At 38.8% G+C, this 16,773-nt stretch overlaps 1 protein-coding gene across 2 annotated transcripts in view; it reads left to right on the top strand.

The window, feature by feature from the left end:
- il1rapl2 (interleukin 1 receptor accessory protein-like 2) overlaps positions 1-16,773 on the top strand; it is a 445,540-nt gene that overhangs the window by 405,456 nt on the left and 23,311 nt on the right. For both annotated transcript variants that reach the window (XM_079630760.1, XM_079630761.1), the window contains one exon: positions 4,778-4,852. In XM_079630760.1, coding sequence (XP_079486886.1) covers positions 4,778-4,852 — 75 coding nt within the window. The remainder of the gene's footprint in view (positions 1-4,777; positions 4,853-16,773) is intronic.

Raw genomic sequence — 16,773 nt, 5'->3', positions numbered from 1 at the left:
CGATAGGTAGAAACTGCATGATTTGATTTGTTAAACATGAGGATTATCCACTCTAACGTTACCTAGACAATTGTTCGCTGTTCTTAGGCGCATAACCAAGTGTGTGTGCGGAGTGTGTAGCGCGCCGCGCTCTGCATGACATGGAGGCGCCGATGCGATTTGCATTTTCCTATCAACAGTTGAAACAACTTAAAATACTATATTTCTGGCCATACAGAAAAGAATAATGCATCAGTCGCAATACTTTTATTTGTGTAAACTCACAATAACAAGAAAACGTTTTGCTTTCGTAAAATAAAATAAAACAATCAGGGCGCGCTTTCATGGTCTCCGTGAACTGTAGCGCGTCAAAAAAAAAAAAAAAAAAAAAAAAACCAGAAACATATCGTAGGCTATATAGCATACTAGCCTCAAATATATGAAAAAATATCTATATAAAGCTTGATATGTCCAATTTTAAACGAAAAAAATCAAATCGAAAGCAAATATCATTTGATTATGTAATCCGTATAGTATAAGATGCATTTCTCTTAAAGGTGCACTTTACAGCGGAGATGTATGGAGACATGTTTGCAGCGGACACTGATTTAGAAAAAAAGAGTTTATTAATAAACAATTAAAATGCATTGTTATTTTTAAATATATATTTTAGGGCTGACTTCTAATAGTCGAGGATTCGACGATTCGATTCGGAGAGGTCTGATTCGACTATGAACCTCATAGTCGAATACATGGGCGTCAGTTTGGTTTGAAATGTGCTGGGGACAGAGACGCATTCGCATTTTCAGAAGGGCTGGGTACAATTTTATTTATTTTTTCGCTTTCGCGCAGGTCATGTTTTGAAAGACGATGTCCTGTAGCTTACTAATGTAAATAAATAAAAATGTATTCAAAAATCTGCTTACATTTTCAGCAGGGCTGCGGAGCGGCTGTGGGTTGACTCCACACGGTTCTCATGTGCGTTAAAAAGCTTAACGTGGTTTAATGTACCTAAACAACGATTACCAAATTTCCCTCTCATATTGCTCCTCATAACCACTGAAAATGGTAAAAAAATCGAACCCGGAGTCCAATTATTATGGACGTTATCTGATATTAAGCGTTTCTGCTTCACATTTTCAGCAGGGCTGCGGAGCGGCTGTGAGTTGACTCCACGTGGTTCTCATGTGCGTTAAAAAGCTTTACGTGGTTTAATGTAGCCTACCTAAACAACGATCACCAAATTTCTCTCTCATATTGCTCCTCATGTTTATGAAATGTTATGATATATGTGTGATATGTGTTTTTTAGCTCTTTTGTTTGAAATGGAAAAAATCTAGCTGCTATCTAAAAAAAAAAAAAAAAAAAAAAAAGGTTCGACTATCAGTCGACTATGGCAAAATCTAACGAATCAGATTCGACTATGAAAATCCTTAGTCGAAAACAGCCCTAATATATTTATTATCATTAGCCTGCTTTTGCATCAAGATTATACATGCGCTTGAGCGCAGAATGGGCTATATCCCATGCAGTATTTAAGCAGAAATTAACGTGCGAGCGACAAATATGTATATGGCAATGATACATTTACTATATTTGACATTATTTAATTAGTAAGTATCCAGCTCTTTACATTACATTTTTTTGAGTTAACAATTAGGCTAGTTAATGAACTAATAAAATAATAGAACAAGTTAAGATGCTAACTATAATTCTATTTAGCATGACTTGTTCCACCACGCAAATGACTGTTTTTAAGGTGACAATCTGTTTTCACATCTTCACATTTGAAGATTTACTGTATCTTGAAGATTGTTGTATTGTGTTGTATCTTCTATTATAAAGATTGACATTTCGTTAATTAAAAAAATTAGCACATAAGGTTGTTAAAATGTTCTGTTAGATGTTCTGTGTTTACTACTTTTTGAATTGTGTATAATAATATATCTAATGAAGATATATTAACAAAAAAATCATATATTATATATAAAACATAGCCTAGGCTATATAAAATAATATAAAGGTCCTCATTGGTTAATTTTGCCTGGGGCCCCCACTCAGTGTTGGTTCGCCTCTGTCTTGCGATGAATAAGGGGCTGTTTACACCTGGCCACTTCATGCGTGTTCTGTGATGGGATAGCTATCCGATCGTGAAAAGACCAGGTATAAATGCCCTCCGAAACACATTCGAGACGGATTTGAATCCGATCGCTCAAACCACTTCAGGGGAGGTCTGGGCCACATTCCCGACAAAACTGGACATGTGTAAATGCATCTGGTTGTGAAAACCACATATGTAAATTGTACTCCTCCCAAAAAATGCAATAAAATAAAAAATAAACCTGAGAGCGTGTTATAGACTATATGTCATGTTATAGCCAGACATGACGACGCTACTGCAACACGCATCACTGCAGATGAGCCAACGTGCAAACTATTTGAAGAATTGAAGATAGGATTTAAAATCCGTTTTGCAAAAACGCATTTATGCGACCACACCAGGTGTAAATGGAATCGTTTTGATAAATCAGATAGCTATCCGATCTGAGAAAACGCATGAAGTGGCCAGGTGTAAACAGCCCCAATGTAGCACGCGTCATTTGTGTTTGTTTTCAGACATGATAGCCTAACAGTCGTTTTATACTTGTGCTTATGCGATATCACAATTTTTGATCGTGGATGATGTAATATCTCCACGATCTGCTTTTGAAGAAATATGGTAGCCTATCGTGCTACAGCGCACATCTATCAACTGCAGTTCTGGCGCCTCAGTCCCAAACTCGACGTAGGCTACATATCACATGCAGCGGTAGAGTTACACTCACAGGACACTGCTTGTGATTCGCAATCACAAAAGTGTATTATTTGCTCGTGGTAAACATTTCATTGGCGTTCTGTTCTGACATGATGCACTTTTTCTGAGCGCGTGTGCACTGTCAAACAGCGCCAAACTGGACTTTTGTTTCTGGAAAGAAACTAACACTTTAAAGTTGAAAAATGAAGTATAATACAACTATACAAGTTTATTTTGTGACATTGGGTTGCACAGTTTTCATTTAGGACACTTTTTTTCATACGCGCACACATACAAATGCGTCCATTCATATTAGGCACACACACATACATGCATACAACACATGTAAAGATACGTGAAAAAGTAACGGCCATCCGCCTCCCAAGTTTCATTAAAAATCATCCCAATCTCCTCTTCTGCTGTCTACTTCTTTCACCATGTATTTGTCCGTTTCTTTTATTATTTTATGCAATCCAAAACACTCTAACCTGCCGCGCTTCGTATCTCGCGGTTCAAATCCTTCCTTCCCGCTCTGCCAGAAAGCCCGCTGTCATTTGTGGACGGAAAGCATGACGTTACCGTAATAAGCCGCATATTGCTGAAAAGCGCATGTTGTCTACTGTCAGAGGCAATTTGAATGGTTTTGATAGTGCAAACGGCTGAAGAGTTACGGTACAATGAATACAGCTTGCTGATCTGTGTCGGCGACGACACATTCGGTTCTAAAGGGTTAACAACTTAAAAGCTACTTGACATTTCTCACTAGCAAGGTAATAACTGCGCTGTTCTTGAAGCAGATAAACTTACAGCTTCGCTATGCTTAATCTCTCTCTCTCTCTCTCTCTCTCTCTCTCTCTCTCTCTCTCTCTCTCTCTCTCTCTCTCATAACTGCATGAGGATCTGTTTAAAAACACAAAAACATTTTTAAACAAAAACAGAAAACTTTTTATGTGTTCTGGCAATTCATTTACATAACAACAGCGTTTTTGGGGCCTGAAAATGTTTTTCAAAGTGCAAGTTTTTGAAAATGTTACCATTATTGTCTCTGTGTAAACTTAAAAAAAAACGGGAATTTGTGAAAACGGTGATGTCATGCGCATGCTTATTATGTGCTCTATCTAGAGGCACATAGTGTTTATTTACAAAGTGACATCGCCAACTACTGGCCTGGCACGAATACTACAGCGTTTTTAATCATTTTTGTGGATCAGTGTGAATGGGGATTGTTTTGACAACGTTATAATCTGTATGCAAAAAACGAAGGAAAAACTTTTTCCGATTTTAGTACATCGTTGTCATGTAAACGCACCCTTAGTCTGCTATCAGTGGCTCAAGCCTCTGTTACTAGCTCTTAAATGGCGTTTTGGAATTAGCAACCGAGGCGTGGGATGAGATGCGTAAGAAATTAGTCCTACACACACAAGCGTTTTAAGGACAAAAACCTGACTCCTCCAAGTTCCTCTGCAATGCCCACATCTCAACATCCAATCAACAACTGATCCACAACCGCCCTATATTTTTCTTTTTCGAAAATCCATTACACTCGGATGTACTTCACAATGTGGAAGAACAGATTTGTTGTTACTTCTGTTTCATTGCACAGTACTTTGAATGCACAATAAGGGCTCTATTTTGTACTTGTGTTAGTCCAGAACTAGACACCACAACCATACACTGTCTTATTCACTTTTTGTGGGAGCATTCAATGAAACGAGCATGAGAGGTTAATGTGATGACAGTCAGTTATGCCTGAGTGTGTACTGCACAAAAATGCCACAAACTTTACCCTGTCCACTGACTTTACATGTAGATCGTACTGAATTGCACAGCGCTCAAGACATGGCGCTCTTCAATAGGGCCCTAAATTGCTTTGGAGAAAGCGTCTGCCAAATGTATAAATTACTTTTAGATGGGACGAGACTGCAAAGAGGATGTAGTTTTGAGTTATTGAGATAAATATTTCATTCAGTGCCCGATTGCTAATGTGTGTTTATTGTTTTGCAGCACTTCTTACAACCAGACCACCAAAAGTCTTGTTCCCATCAGAGAGACAGGCTACTACTGTAGACGTCCAACTCGGTGAGTCCTCACAATCTCAGTCATGCCACCCCATCTCTAAAACACAAAAACACACATCCACATGCACAGATACACAAAGAGAAAAATATTTTTCTTTTATAAAAGTGCTTACAGTCATGCATGATTAATATGGCAGAAATAAAACACAAACAACAAATGCTGAGAACCACAGAGCTCCTGACCTTGATTCCATAAAATCCAAATAAGAGAAATCCATTTCTGATAACTTTGAAGTCATTTTTTCACTCCTACAAAATGTAATTTAAGCAGATATATGGGTTCCACTTTATTTTGATCAATTCTTCTTTATTTCGTCCACTTTAGACATTCTACTAACTATAAGTAACTTTGCAACTACATGTCAACTAACTCTCAATAGAGTATCAGTGGACTGTTAGGTTCGGGTTAGGTGTTCGGGTTCGGGTTAGGAGAATAAGTTGACTTGATAAGTAGAGTGTCTGTTGGGGGATCAGCTAAATAAAGTGTTAGCAGAAATTAGGCAGACAGTTTATTAATACTCTAATGACAGTTAGTTGGCATGTAGCTGGAAAGTCACTGATAGTTAGTAGAATGTCTAAAGTGAACTATCGAAATAAAGTGTTACCGATATATGCTTTCAAAACAGCCCTAAAATATTGATAACATCTTTTTCTGCGGGGACACATAGACTTGTTTCTGTCCAATAAAATGATCTCTAGAATAAGAATATCCCTCCTCCTTGTGTATAAATAGCATGTGCACAGATCTGATAGCAGGTCAGCAGATACTGTAGTAGCTCAGACATAAAATCATAACCACATAATTTGACATCCTCCTATTAGCACGCATCATTCCAGCCACGGCTCTTTATCAGAACCGCCACTCACATATATTGATTTACATATATTGTGGCCGTTCATTGATGATACAACCTTTCAAGGGTGCTTATGTTATCCTGCGCTGTGATGTAAATGCTATTTTAAGTATTATTAAGTATCCAATTATTAAGTATATAACAAGTTTATAGAGCACACCACAATTTCCTCTGTATAATTTACCTACAAGTCACTATGCTTTGCATTAAAACTTAAAAATTGTACAAAGTACAGCATGGGTGGACATGATATTCTTGGCCTTTAAAGGTTTCCACAGTTTTACAAGACTTATAAGGAAACTTCCAGCAGAATATAAGCATAGTTCCATGAATAGCCAGCAGTTTCTTCAGGTTCATTTAACCTACATGTTTAGCAATGCTTAGCAAATGGATAATTAGGAGAGGACGAAAACGGAGGAATGTAATTATTGTGCAAGTGGAAATGGTCTCTGGTGCTGTAATATGCATTTTATCAATTTTAATGAATACATTAGCAAGCAATACTTTCCATTTTTGTGTGGAATCGCAAATAGAAGAGCAGAATAGAAGCAGCAAAACAAGCAGTTTTCAAAGGAAAAAATATTGCCAGATTTTTATGTTTGAATTCATCTGATATACTGTACGCACTGCCTGGCCAAAAAAAAAAGTTGCTGTTTGGATTTAAATAGGAAAATTCTTAAGAGTCTATGACTGGATCATTATTGCAGTGATTATTTTATTTCTATCATGTTATATGTTTGGCAACAGTTCGTTTAACCCTAATTGACGGAGTGTGTAGCTTTTCTTTTCTTAAACAACCTCGTAGGGAATCATGACCATATTCCAGGATGACTGTGTCCAGATTCATCCGGCTCAAATTATGAAAGAATGGTTGTGAGGAGCGTGAAGAATCATTTTAACACATGAATCGGCTCCTCTGAGTCCAGAGCTAAAATTCATATTTGGCATGTGCTGGAGACTTTACTGCTGGACTCTTGCATTGTCAATACAAGAACTTGACCAAAAATGTATACACATCTTGATGGATATATATATAAAGGGGAACGATTAATCGTCATTAATCTCATCAAAAATAAAAGTTTGTGTTTAAATAATATATGTATGTACTGTGTATAATTTTGTATATATAAATATACACACACTCACATGCATGTATATATTTAAGAAAATTGTTTTATTTATATATAAAATATTTATATTTATATATAATATAAATTATGTATAAATATATACATGCGAATAGTTCTTAAATATATATATATATATATATATATATATGCATATGTGTGTGTATTTATATATACAAAATAATTATACACAGTACACATACATATATTATTTAAACACAAACTTTTATTTCTGGATGTGATATTGCCCATCCCTAATATATATATATATATATATATATATATATATATATATATATATATATAATTGAAGACTAAAAATTTACTGTGAAATGTTATTTTCTAGTATTATTTTTCTTTATTAATTTTCATAATGTATTTTGTGAAGTCAGAGTCTGTTGTACATGTGAGATATGGGATGAGCTATATTTTATGAGAATATAAGTATGTGTGCAATCATGTAACATATGTTCACTGGTAGGTTTTCTACTAATGATGATACAGCAATTGTGTACAGTTGGCATATTCTTTATAAGGAAAGGAATGTTTTCAACTGATAAAAATGTACCACAAATGTACACACCGAGGGATGGTTCCCTTTCGTTGTCACTTCGAGTTACGTCGAATGACGACGAATGGGGTTCGCTTAGAAGCCTATCCTCTTCGAACAGTAATAAAACGAGCCAATGGCAAGCAAATGCCATGGGTCTGCTGAATTTGCATAGCATAACTCCGCCCCACCATGTGGGTATAAAGGAAGTGAGCTGGCAACATGCAGATATGTTTTCGCTTCGGAGCCAAGAGCATTCTTCACTCCACAAGCCATTCTGAGATCATCTCTCTTCATTCTTCGAGACGAGCTACTCTTCAGGTGTTGGTGTGACGGCGAATTCCAGCGAGCTTCATATTGCCTGCCGATCTGCGCAGTGGTCTGCCAGTCGTGTGTCTCTCCCTGGGCGCTTCAACACTGCTGTTTGAGTTTTATCTCTTTAAAAGAGCTGCACGCGGCGTGTCTTTTTAAAGACGGTTCGCCCGTGTGTTTCTGGGTGCGATACACAGATTAAATCAGCTGATGGGCACGGACGCTGTCTGATTTGTTTGGGCAAACGCACAGACAGTGTTCGTGGATGCGTCATGTTCTCATTGCGGGGACATGACCATCGCAATGTAACGATCGAGACTCGATGACCTCCTCGAGAGAGAGTCCCCTCATCCACACCCCGATCTATTCTCTCCGCAAGAGGGAATACTTCGGCTGGTGGCCAGGGTGATCAGAGGCTGCTGTGTGGAATCAACCCGACGATCTATCCTCTGTCCACACACTCCTCTTCACATTGCAACCCGTGTGGTATCCGGATGAGATCGCTGACCAGTCCCGGCCAGAGGTCGCGGGCTGGTCCAGCATTTCATTCGATGCCCCGGCAGATGAAATCTTGTCTATCGCCGCATCACAAGGTGGGCGTGAGTACGCTGGAGAAGACTCGGCTGTGCTGCCTCCTCCGGGTGTGCCAGCATTGCCCGAGTCTGAACCAGAACTCTGCCATGCTTCCCCGGGCAGTCGCGAGCATTGGGCTTGTGTGGAACCCTCCGCCATGTCCCAAGCGCTTAAGGCTGATGATCGGTTTTTGGGGACGCACCGGCACACGTCGGCCCGCCCCCAATTCCTTTCTTCCTGGACGTGCATGAAGAGGTCATGAGACTACTCAGCGGCCTCTTCCGCCTTCTCTGCCCTCGATGAGGTCGCGGCCAGTAGGTACACTGGGGTTCCCCCTGTGGAGTGTTCTGTGGCAACACAACTGTGTCCCCACAGCGCCTCCACTGGCGTGGCGGCCCTAAGCACCCACCCACCCCAAAGCATGTAGGTTTTTGTCTACTCCGGTGGCAGAGATCTATAGAGCTGCGGGGCTGGCTGCCACCTCAATGCATGCTATGCCCATCCTTCAGGTCTACCAGGCCAGGGGTGCTCATTGCTAATGCACGAGGGTGGGGCTGGTCCAGGGCTCTTGCAAGAGCTGCGTGCCGCCACCGACCTCGCTCTACGGGCGACGAAGGTGACCACACGCTCCCTGGGTCAGGTGATGTCCACATATGTGGTCCAGAGACAAGAACTGGCTTAGTCTGGTTGATATGTGCGAGGCTGAGCGAACCCGCTTCCTCAACTCCCCATATCCCAGACTGGCCTCCTCGGCGGCGCAGTCGAGGACTCTGCCCAGAGTTCTCGGCCGCCCTGAGCAGACTGAGGCTCTGATCCCGCGGCCAGCTGCTCAGCCGCCCGTATGTGTGTGTGTGTGTGTACAGTATATATATACACACACAGTCACACACATATATTATGTAAAAAAACTAGGGCTGTCAAAGTTAACGCGTTAATTAGGCGTTAACGCAACATCATATTAACGGCACTAATTTTTTTAAGGCGCGATTAACGCAGCGCGTATTTTCAGTTTGACCCGTGGCCCAACACTAGTTGGAGAAATGGAGATACACAGTGTTGCCAACTTAGCGACATTGCAGACCCCTTTAGCGATTTTTTCTCTTCAATAAAGTGCACAAACCTTTAGTTTCTGAGAATGGCCGGTACTCTCCCAGCACGCGCGCACCTCTCTCTCTCTCTCTCTCTCTCTCTCTCTCTCTCGCTCGCTCGCTCGCTCGCTCGCTCGCTCTGCGTCTCGCGCGGTAGAGAGGAGCAGCGCTTTAATTCAGTTAAACACAGATATTATGTTGCTTCTCTATTTTACATGCACTTATAGCAGAAATCACAACAGAGATATTGTCTTTATCTTATGTGTATTTGATTTCATCAGACGACGGCTCGATTATCAGGTTTGTTGTGCAGATTAACATCTTGGAAGGGAGAGCTGGTTATGTTTAATGGGTCGCGTTTCAGTCACTATTTCATATTCATTCCTGTTTGACAACAGAAACAGTAAAATATACCAATGAAAACAGTTTTATTGAGAATTTAGCTTCATCAAAATGGGCACAGAGAGAGACAAACTAATGTAATAATAAATAATAAATGTACATTTAGCATTTTCAGAAGAGCTGCCCTGCCATGCAAACATCTAAACATGTTTGTTTTAGTAAATTGCTCAGTGCAAAGAAAGAGAAGTAATGGGAACCTGGTATTTCTTTATTCTTTCTTCATGTGTCTAATAGACATGAACAAGTTCTTTGAAAAACATCTATGACCTTTGAAACATGTCTCGTCTTCATGCTCTATGTTGACTATGGTTTCAATAATAAACATACATTTGCATAAAGCATCCATATTTATCCATGCCCATAATGATTAGAGTATTACGAACTTAAAAAGTATTAATTTAAGGTACATTTAGAACAAATAAAAAATGTGCGATTAATCGCGAGTTAACTCATGGCAAGCATGTGATTAATCGCGATTAAATTTTTTAATCGATTGACAGCCCTAAAAAAAAAACGTTTATTTTAGATGCGATTAATCGATTTGACAGCACTAATATACAGTATATACTGTATGTAGTTCAGTCAAACTATTTCCCCCAATATTTGTGCGGTCTGTTTTTTTATGCTTATAAAGCATCATGCCACTTTTAAAATAGAATTTTTGCTTTCTAATGAAATTTCTCTAATTAACTCTTACTTGTTCAAACACCAAACTCTGAGTCTCATTGTGGTGTCAGCTGACGTGGCCTGTAAAGTGTATCCGTATCCCTCATGAAGGAATGCGTCGGAGACAGATAAACTGTCTAACTGCCAAAGGAAATGACTAAAATCACACACCCGGAAATCATCCTCTAATCTGGGATCTGTATTGCGATCGTACAGTAACTAAAGCTTCCACGGAAGTACAATACAATACAACAAATGCTAACAGTAACTTTCATTTTAGCACTGAGGTGTGCAGTATTTTAACTACCCAGTTAGCCCAGTGCCTATATAAGGCATGTCTTTGTTCCTCTGTTAAACGCCTCCTCTTTCTTTTCAAAGTATTTACTCCTGTCTGAATGCATTTGTTAGGCTCCTCGTCCAACCTCGGGCTGTTGTCAGAAGCAAAATAGCTGGAGATTTCACATGTTTAATCTGTCGGCTCCCACTAATTTATAACACATTATTCCACGCATTGACTTGGAGACAGCACAGCAAATGGACTCCTTGAAATGTCAACTATCTCTCAATAGATGAACTGTATATGCCAGATGACTCCTTTTAGCACTAGAGATGTGCAGGCACTCCACATGAAGTCCATTTGCGGGTAGTGTTGTGTAATTAAAGCATCAGCCAGAAGTGTCTGTTACACGGCAATTTTTTAAAATATATTTTCTGTCCTAGTGACATTTTCAGAAGTAAGCCAACATCTGCTTTAGACACCCAGAGCACACAAAATGGCACATGCAGTGTTCAGAAAAACATACTATGTAATTATGTAAAAGTAAGATTTTGTTTTTATTAGGGCTGTAACGATTAATCGCGATTAATCGAAATCCAAAATAAAAGTTTGTGTTTACATAATATATGTGTGTGTATTGTGTATAATTATTTTGTATATATAGATACACACACATGCATGTATATATTTAATAAAAATGTGTTATTTATATATAAAATAGTTATATTTATATATAATATAAATCATATAAAAATATATATGCAGTATATAAATGCAAATATTTCTCAAATATATACATGCATGTGTGTGTATTTATATATACAAAATAATTATACACAATACACACACATATAATATGTAAACACAAACTTTTATTTTGGATTTCGATTAATCGCGATTAATCGTTACAGCCCTAGTTTTTATGTTACTGAAAGTCTCTTATTCACCAAGGCTGCAATTATTTAAATGGATATACAGTAAAAACAGCAATATGGTGATATATATATATATATATATATATAACAGAACTTTTATATTTTAATATGTAATTTATTCCTGTGATGCAAATCTGATTTTCAGTATCATTACTGCAGTCTTCAGTGTCACATGATCCTTCAGAAAACATTCTAATATGCTGATTTGCTGCTACGTTATAATGAATTATTGTTGGCGCTCAATTAGTAATAATGGTTCTTATTATTATCAATGATGCTGCTTATTATTTTTGTGGAAATGGTGAGTCCCCCCCCCCCCCCCCCCCCCAATTTCACTTTTCAATCTTATTTCATCTAATTTCAATCTTAAATGTCTTTACTGTCACTTTTGATCAATTGAATGCATCCATGCTGATTAAAAGTATTAATATCCTTAAAAAAATATATTTCTGACCCAAAGCTTTTCAATGGTAGTGTGTCATTTTTTTTTTCAAAATTGATATTACAGTTGTTGTTGTTGTTGTTGTTGTTGTTTTTTGCTTACACACTAAAATCTTCTACCTAATCTTCAGACCAAGTCTGCAAAACAGCAAGCACATTCTCTGATTTACACTCAATTTACTTTCTGTAAAACGCTCAACACATTTCTCTACAGTAGACACATCACTCAAAACTAACAGCACTGTTGTTTCATTTGGAAAACAGTCCAATTCAAATGCCACATTCATTTAGCAATTACCTACATCCAATGATGATGTGTAAAAACACCTTACACCTAATTTGTTCTCTTAAGCCCTATTCGCATGGGATAAGTCTTACCTGGTGACCTCTAGTCATTTGTAATAATTGCGGAGGATGTCTGTGATCTTAATCCCGTGCGAATCGGCCATGTCTGTAATTTGTAAAGTAAAAATTCCCCCGCAAATTTACCATTCGCAAAGACCCGCCGCCCTCTTTAGTTACTGTTGCTATGTCCGCAAAGCTACGCCGCTTTCACACACACACACACCATGTTCTCACGCAGTGAAAAACACATTGTGGAGCAGAGAGGAGACTGACAACACGCTGACACAGGACAGACCAGGTTACTTTTCGGTTACTTTTGATATTAAACAAAGTCTCACCTTTCAAATGTGGTCATTTTTTAAAAGAAATTTAAACAATAAATACCGTTTTGTGGCTCTTTAATGTGTCTGAAAGATCGTTGTAGAGCCTCAGTTAAAGCTGCTCGTGAACCGATCATCTCTTCCTTCTAGTTCATTTATTGCATCAACTAAACATAAATGAACATCAGAAGGAATGTTGTTTTAACTGCGGAAAGGCGTCAATACTCTCCGCTTCTCAAGTTCAAATCCTCCCATGTTAATCTAGTAACTCTCCTGACTGATGTCGGACAAAATGGCGGATGGCGAAGTATGATTGGTCAGATCACCTGTCAATCAAACTCCCTGTGAAGGGTCAATTACCTACCATATTTCGCCCTTGGTGTCCTGTGATAATATTAGTCCCGTGTGAATTGGCATCTCTGTGATTTGGCATAGGGTCGTATATCATTTTTTCAAGGGTTTTGTACCGTGTGTATTTTGATATGTATATGCTAATCATTTGATGGTTTGCGTATAGTTACCATGCAAAAACAGCATTTTTAGAAGAGTTAAAATAGTTTTGAACTGTTTGCTTTGCAAGAGATGTATGATGTTGTGTGCATTTTGTGTGTGTGTGGAGTTAAGAGAAAAGGAGCATAGTTTTAGAAATTGTGTTTAACAATAAAAAAATGAAAATCAGCATATTAGAAAGATTTCTATAACGGACCGTGTCACACTGAAGACTGGAGTAGTTCAGCTTTGCATCACAGGACTAAAATACATTTTAGAATATATTAAAATATAAAACAGTTCATGTAAATTGTAATAATATTTCATTATGTAACTTTTTGTTTTTGCTGAATTTTTGGTCAACTAAATGCAGCTTAGGTGAGCATAAGAGTCTTCTTTTAAAAACATAAGAAAAATTATTCTAAACTTTTGACCCATATGTACACAGTTCTCGGATCAATGACTACATTTGCTAAAATAACACACAATGGCATGTCCGACTCATTATTTGATCAGGCTGCCAAATGTCAAGACATTTTAACACATAACTGGACAAAAAAGAAAATTGCAAAATTAACTCGTCACATTCCATTAGGTCATGTGACACATGTTTGTCACTGTCAGTACATTAGGCGGCATACACTGGAAGTATCCCGCACACACAGCCTTGTTCTTTAAAGAAGTGGTTTGGCTTCGGTCAGTGACACGCTCTCACACTGCTGCCACCTGCTCAGATTCACAGATGTGACAGTGATGCTCACCTCAGGGGTCAGGGGTCAGCCCACAGTCAGTCTGTTCAGTGCGTGACAGAGCTCAACATCACCTGTGTTCACAGCGCAGGTGGACAGCACTGACTCCCCGGAACCAGAGAGCACACTGAAAACTTTGCTTGTTTGAAGGTGAATTGAGGAATGTCTGCACCAAACTAACACAAACTTTTCTGTGAACTTTTCGCCGTGTGTCCATGCTCAATGCCACAGTGCTGGAGTGTCTTTGGTGCTTTTCAGAAAATTGCGGAGGTGTTTGAGCCTCTTTTGTGTCACTGAGCTCTATTTTAACGATCTCAGCGCTATGGTATAAAGCTCTAAAGCAAGTGCACTTAGGTTGTGTCCGAATCCACTTTTGCTGGTTGAACGACGGGAAAATAGTCGGCGCACCCGGCGCATGGTTTAAAAGGGTTGTCACTATTCTCTTATTGAGTAATGGGTGTGTTTTGGACATAACGTGCAATAAACCAATCAGTGGCTCACCTCCCATTCCCTTTAAAAGCCAGTTGCGCTTGCGCCATGGCATATGATGTGAAAAAAAAAGCTTCTGAAAAAAAAAAAAAAAAAACTGGACGCTTCTCCAGAGCGCAAACGGATCTGCTTGTGCGCGAGCTTAAAGCGCAAGCAGACCATCTACGGGACAAGCCGGATTCCACCATATCTTTATGTACACAATATTAATATCCCTGTGTGTGTAGTAAGCAGTGTACACGCGTTGTGGACCCGCCTATAGGCACGTATTACTAACGCACTCTTTAAATAACAAAAAAATATATTGTGCCATTGACTTTAGACCAGGTTTCAGTTGCTCAATGGCTCAGTCTATTTCAGTTCCTCAAAATAGCAACACGCCAACAATGCGCCTGAACACATCTCGTTTTCAGACCAGCAGCCCATGGGTGAACAGATGGACGCAAATGCATTTGCTATTTAAACAACGTGGCGCAGGATGTTAAAATGAAAACTGCGTTGGGCTGAGACTAGCGAAAAACACTTGCGTCGCGCCTGGCGCTGCATTGCATTGGGTGGATTCTAGCAATTAAATGTTGTGAGAACATGAACGTGAACAAACGTGAACGACGTTTTGGACAGTTGACGGGGCAGCATTACTTTTGTAGGCAAAGTAATACCATATTTCTCTCCTCCTACTCTTTACTCTTTATTTATTTATTTATTCATTTCGGGCGTGTAGAATGAGCTTCATCTGTTTGATCCATCGTGTTCCTCCGTTGTCACCGTTTGCCGGATTCGCGTCAGTTTGGGTAGCGCACTGCGCACAGTTTGCGTAGCGCACTGCGCACAGTTTGGGTAGCGCACTGTGCACAGTTTGGGTAGCGCGCTAGTGGCGAACTTCGAAACAGCAGCGTATCAAATACTGAATTTAGCAAAATTATGATATTGTACCGTTTAAAAATATAATATATACTGGTATTTTTGCAGTACCGGTATACCGCGCATTTAAATATTCAAGCGCAAGAAGACCCACAAAGGAACCCGCTCAGGCGGGCGTCCAGAAACACACGTCTCAGACAGTGCACGCATACTGAATTGACCTCTCTTTCACGTCTTCTTGCGCTTGAACAGACATATTCAAAGAAAATTATGTCAAAATGCCCGTCCTGGTGAGTATCCTTGTAAACATAGTCAGTTATGTCTTGAACGTGAACAGCTGAGAAAGACGACACGTTTAACAGTATATTGGATCCGTGCATTAGCTCTTGAAGTGACAGCATCCTAATATTCCTGCTGCCGCTTGTGCTGTGGCAAAAACAGGGTCCCATTTTTTTTTAACTACGTACGAGGCACTAGCTGACATTGCATTTGTCTCTCATGCTTTTCTCTTTATTTCGCCGACGAGAATTTCATAATGAAACCGTAGTCCGTTTTTTTTTTTACTGAAATACGCGTTTTGAACAAATCATTTTAACGATTCAATGAACAATCACTTTCACTAACAATGTCACTACAATGTTTTTTTTTAAATGAATCAGCCGTTTGAACAAATCGGTTTAATAAATGACTCCAACAACTCGCTAATTAAGACAGTGACTTGCTGCCACCTACTGCCGACTTTAGTTTCATATTTAAAGTACCCTTTAATTAAAACGTTAACATTATAAATAATTTCATATTTAAATATTGAATAGCTTTATTTATGCAATTGTAAATGAAGTGTAAATATAGTAATGCCAGTTCTGATGCCGCTTCTGTGTCACTTCTGCACTGCAAGGATGGATTTAATTTGACAGTGGTACTGTGTTATTCTAATATAATTTAATTTGAATGTTAGAATTTGACTTAAAAGGTGATGCATACATCTGAATACATTTAGAAAAAATGTCCATATATAGGTGTAAATGCCCCTGTAAATCAATTTAAGGTGGCAAATATTGCCCCTTAATAAAATTTTTAATTCCGCTCACTACTGTGAACTGACCACTGCATAGAATATGAAAAATATGAATATCTCCGTGAGTCTGCTATCAACAACATGCCTAAACCAGCCAGGGTACCAGTACAAAAACACAATCAGTAAAATATCATCTAATTATTATCAACAAAATTTTGAAAATATCAAGATTTATTTTTGTCAATATTGTGCACCCCTAATGTACGGTGTTCATTTTGATTTCTTCAGGTCTAAAAAGGGTCTTAAAAAGCCTTACATTTTACTTTAAAAAATGTGCAGCTACCCTGATAGTTAGTTTTAGGCCCTGGTTGTATTTAAGGTGTGTGCAAGTTATAACTTAGCCTAGTTTTGATATAAAGGGCCACT

The sequence above is a fragment of the Phoxinus phoxinus genome (genome assembly GCF_949152265.1).
Source record: "Phoxinus phoxinus genome assembly, chromosome: 12".
NCBI lineage: Eukaryota > Metazoa > Chordata > Actinopteri > Cypriniformes > Leuciscidae > Phoxinus > Phoxinus phoxinus.
This window is presented reverse-complemented; position numbering and strand designations above follow the sequence as displayed.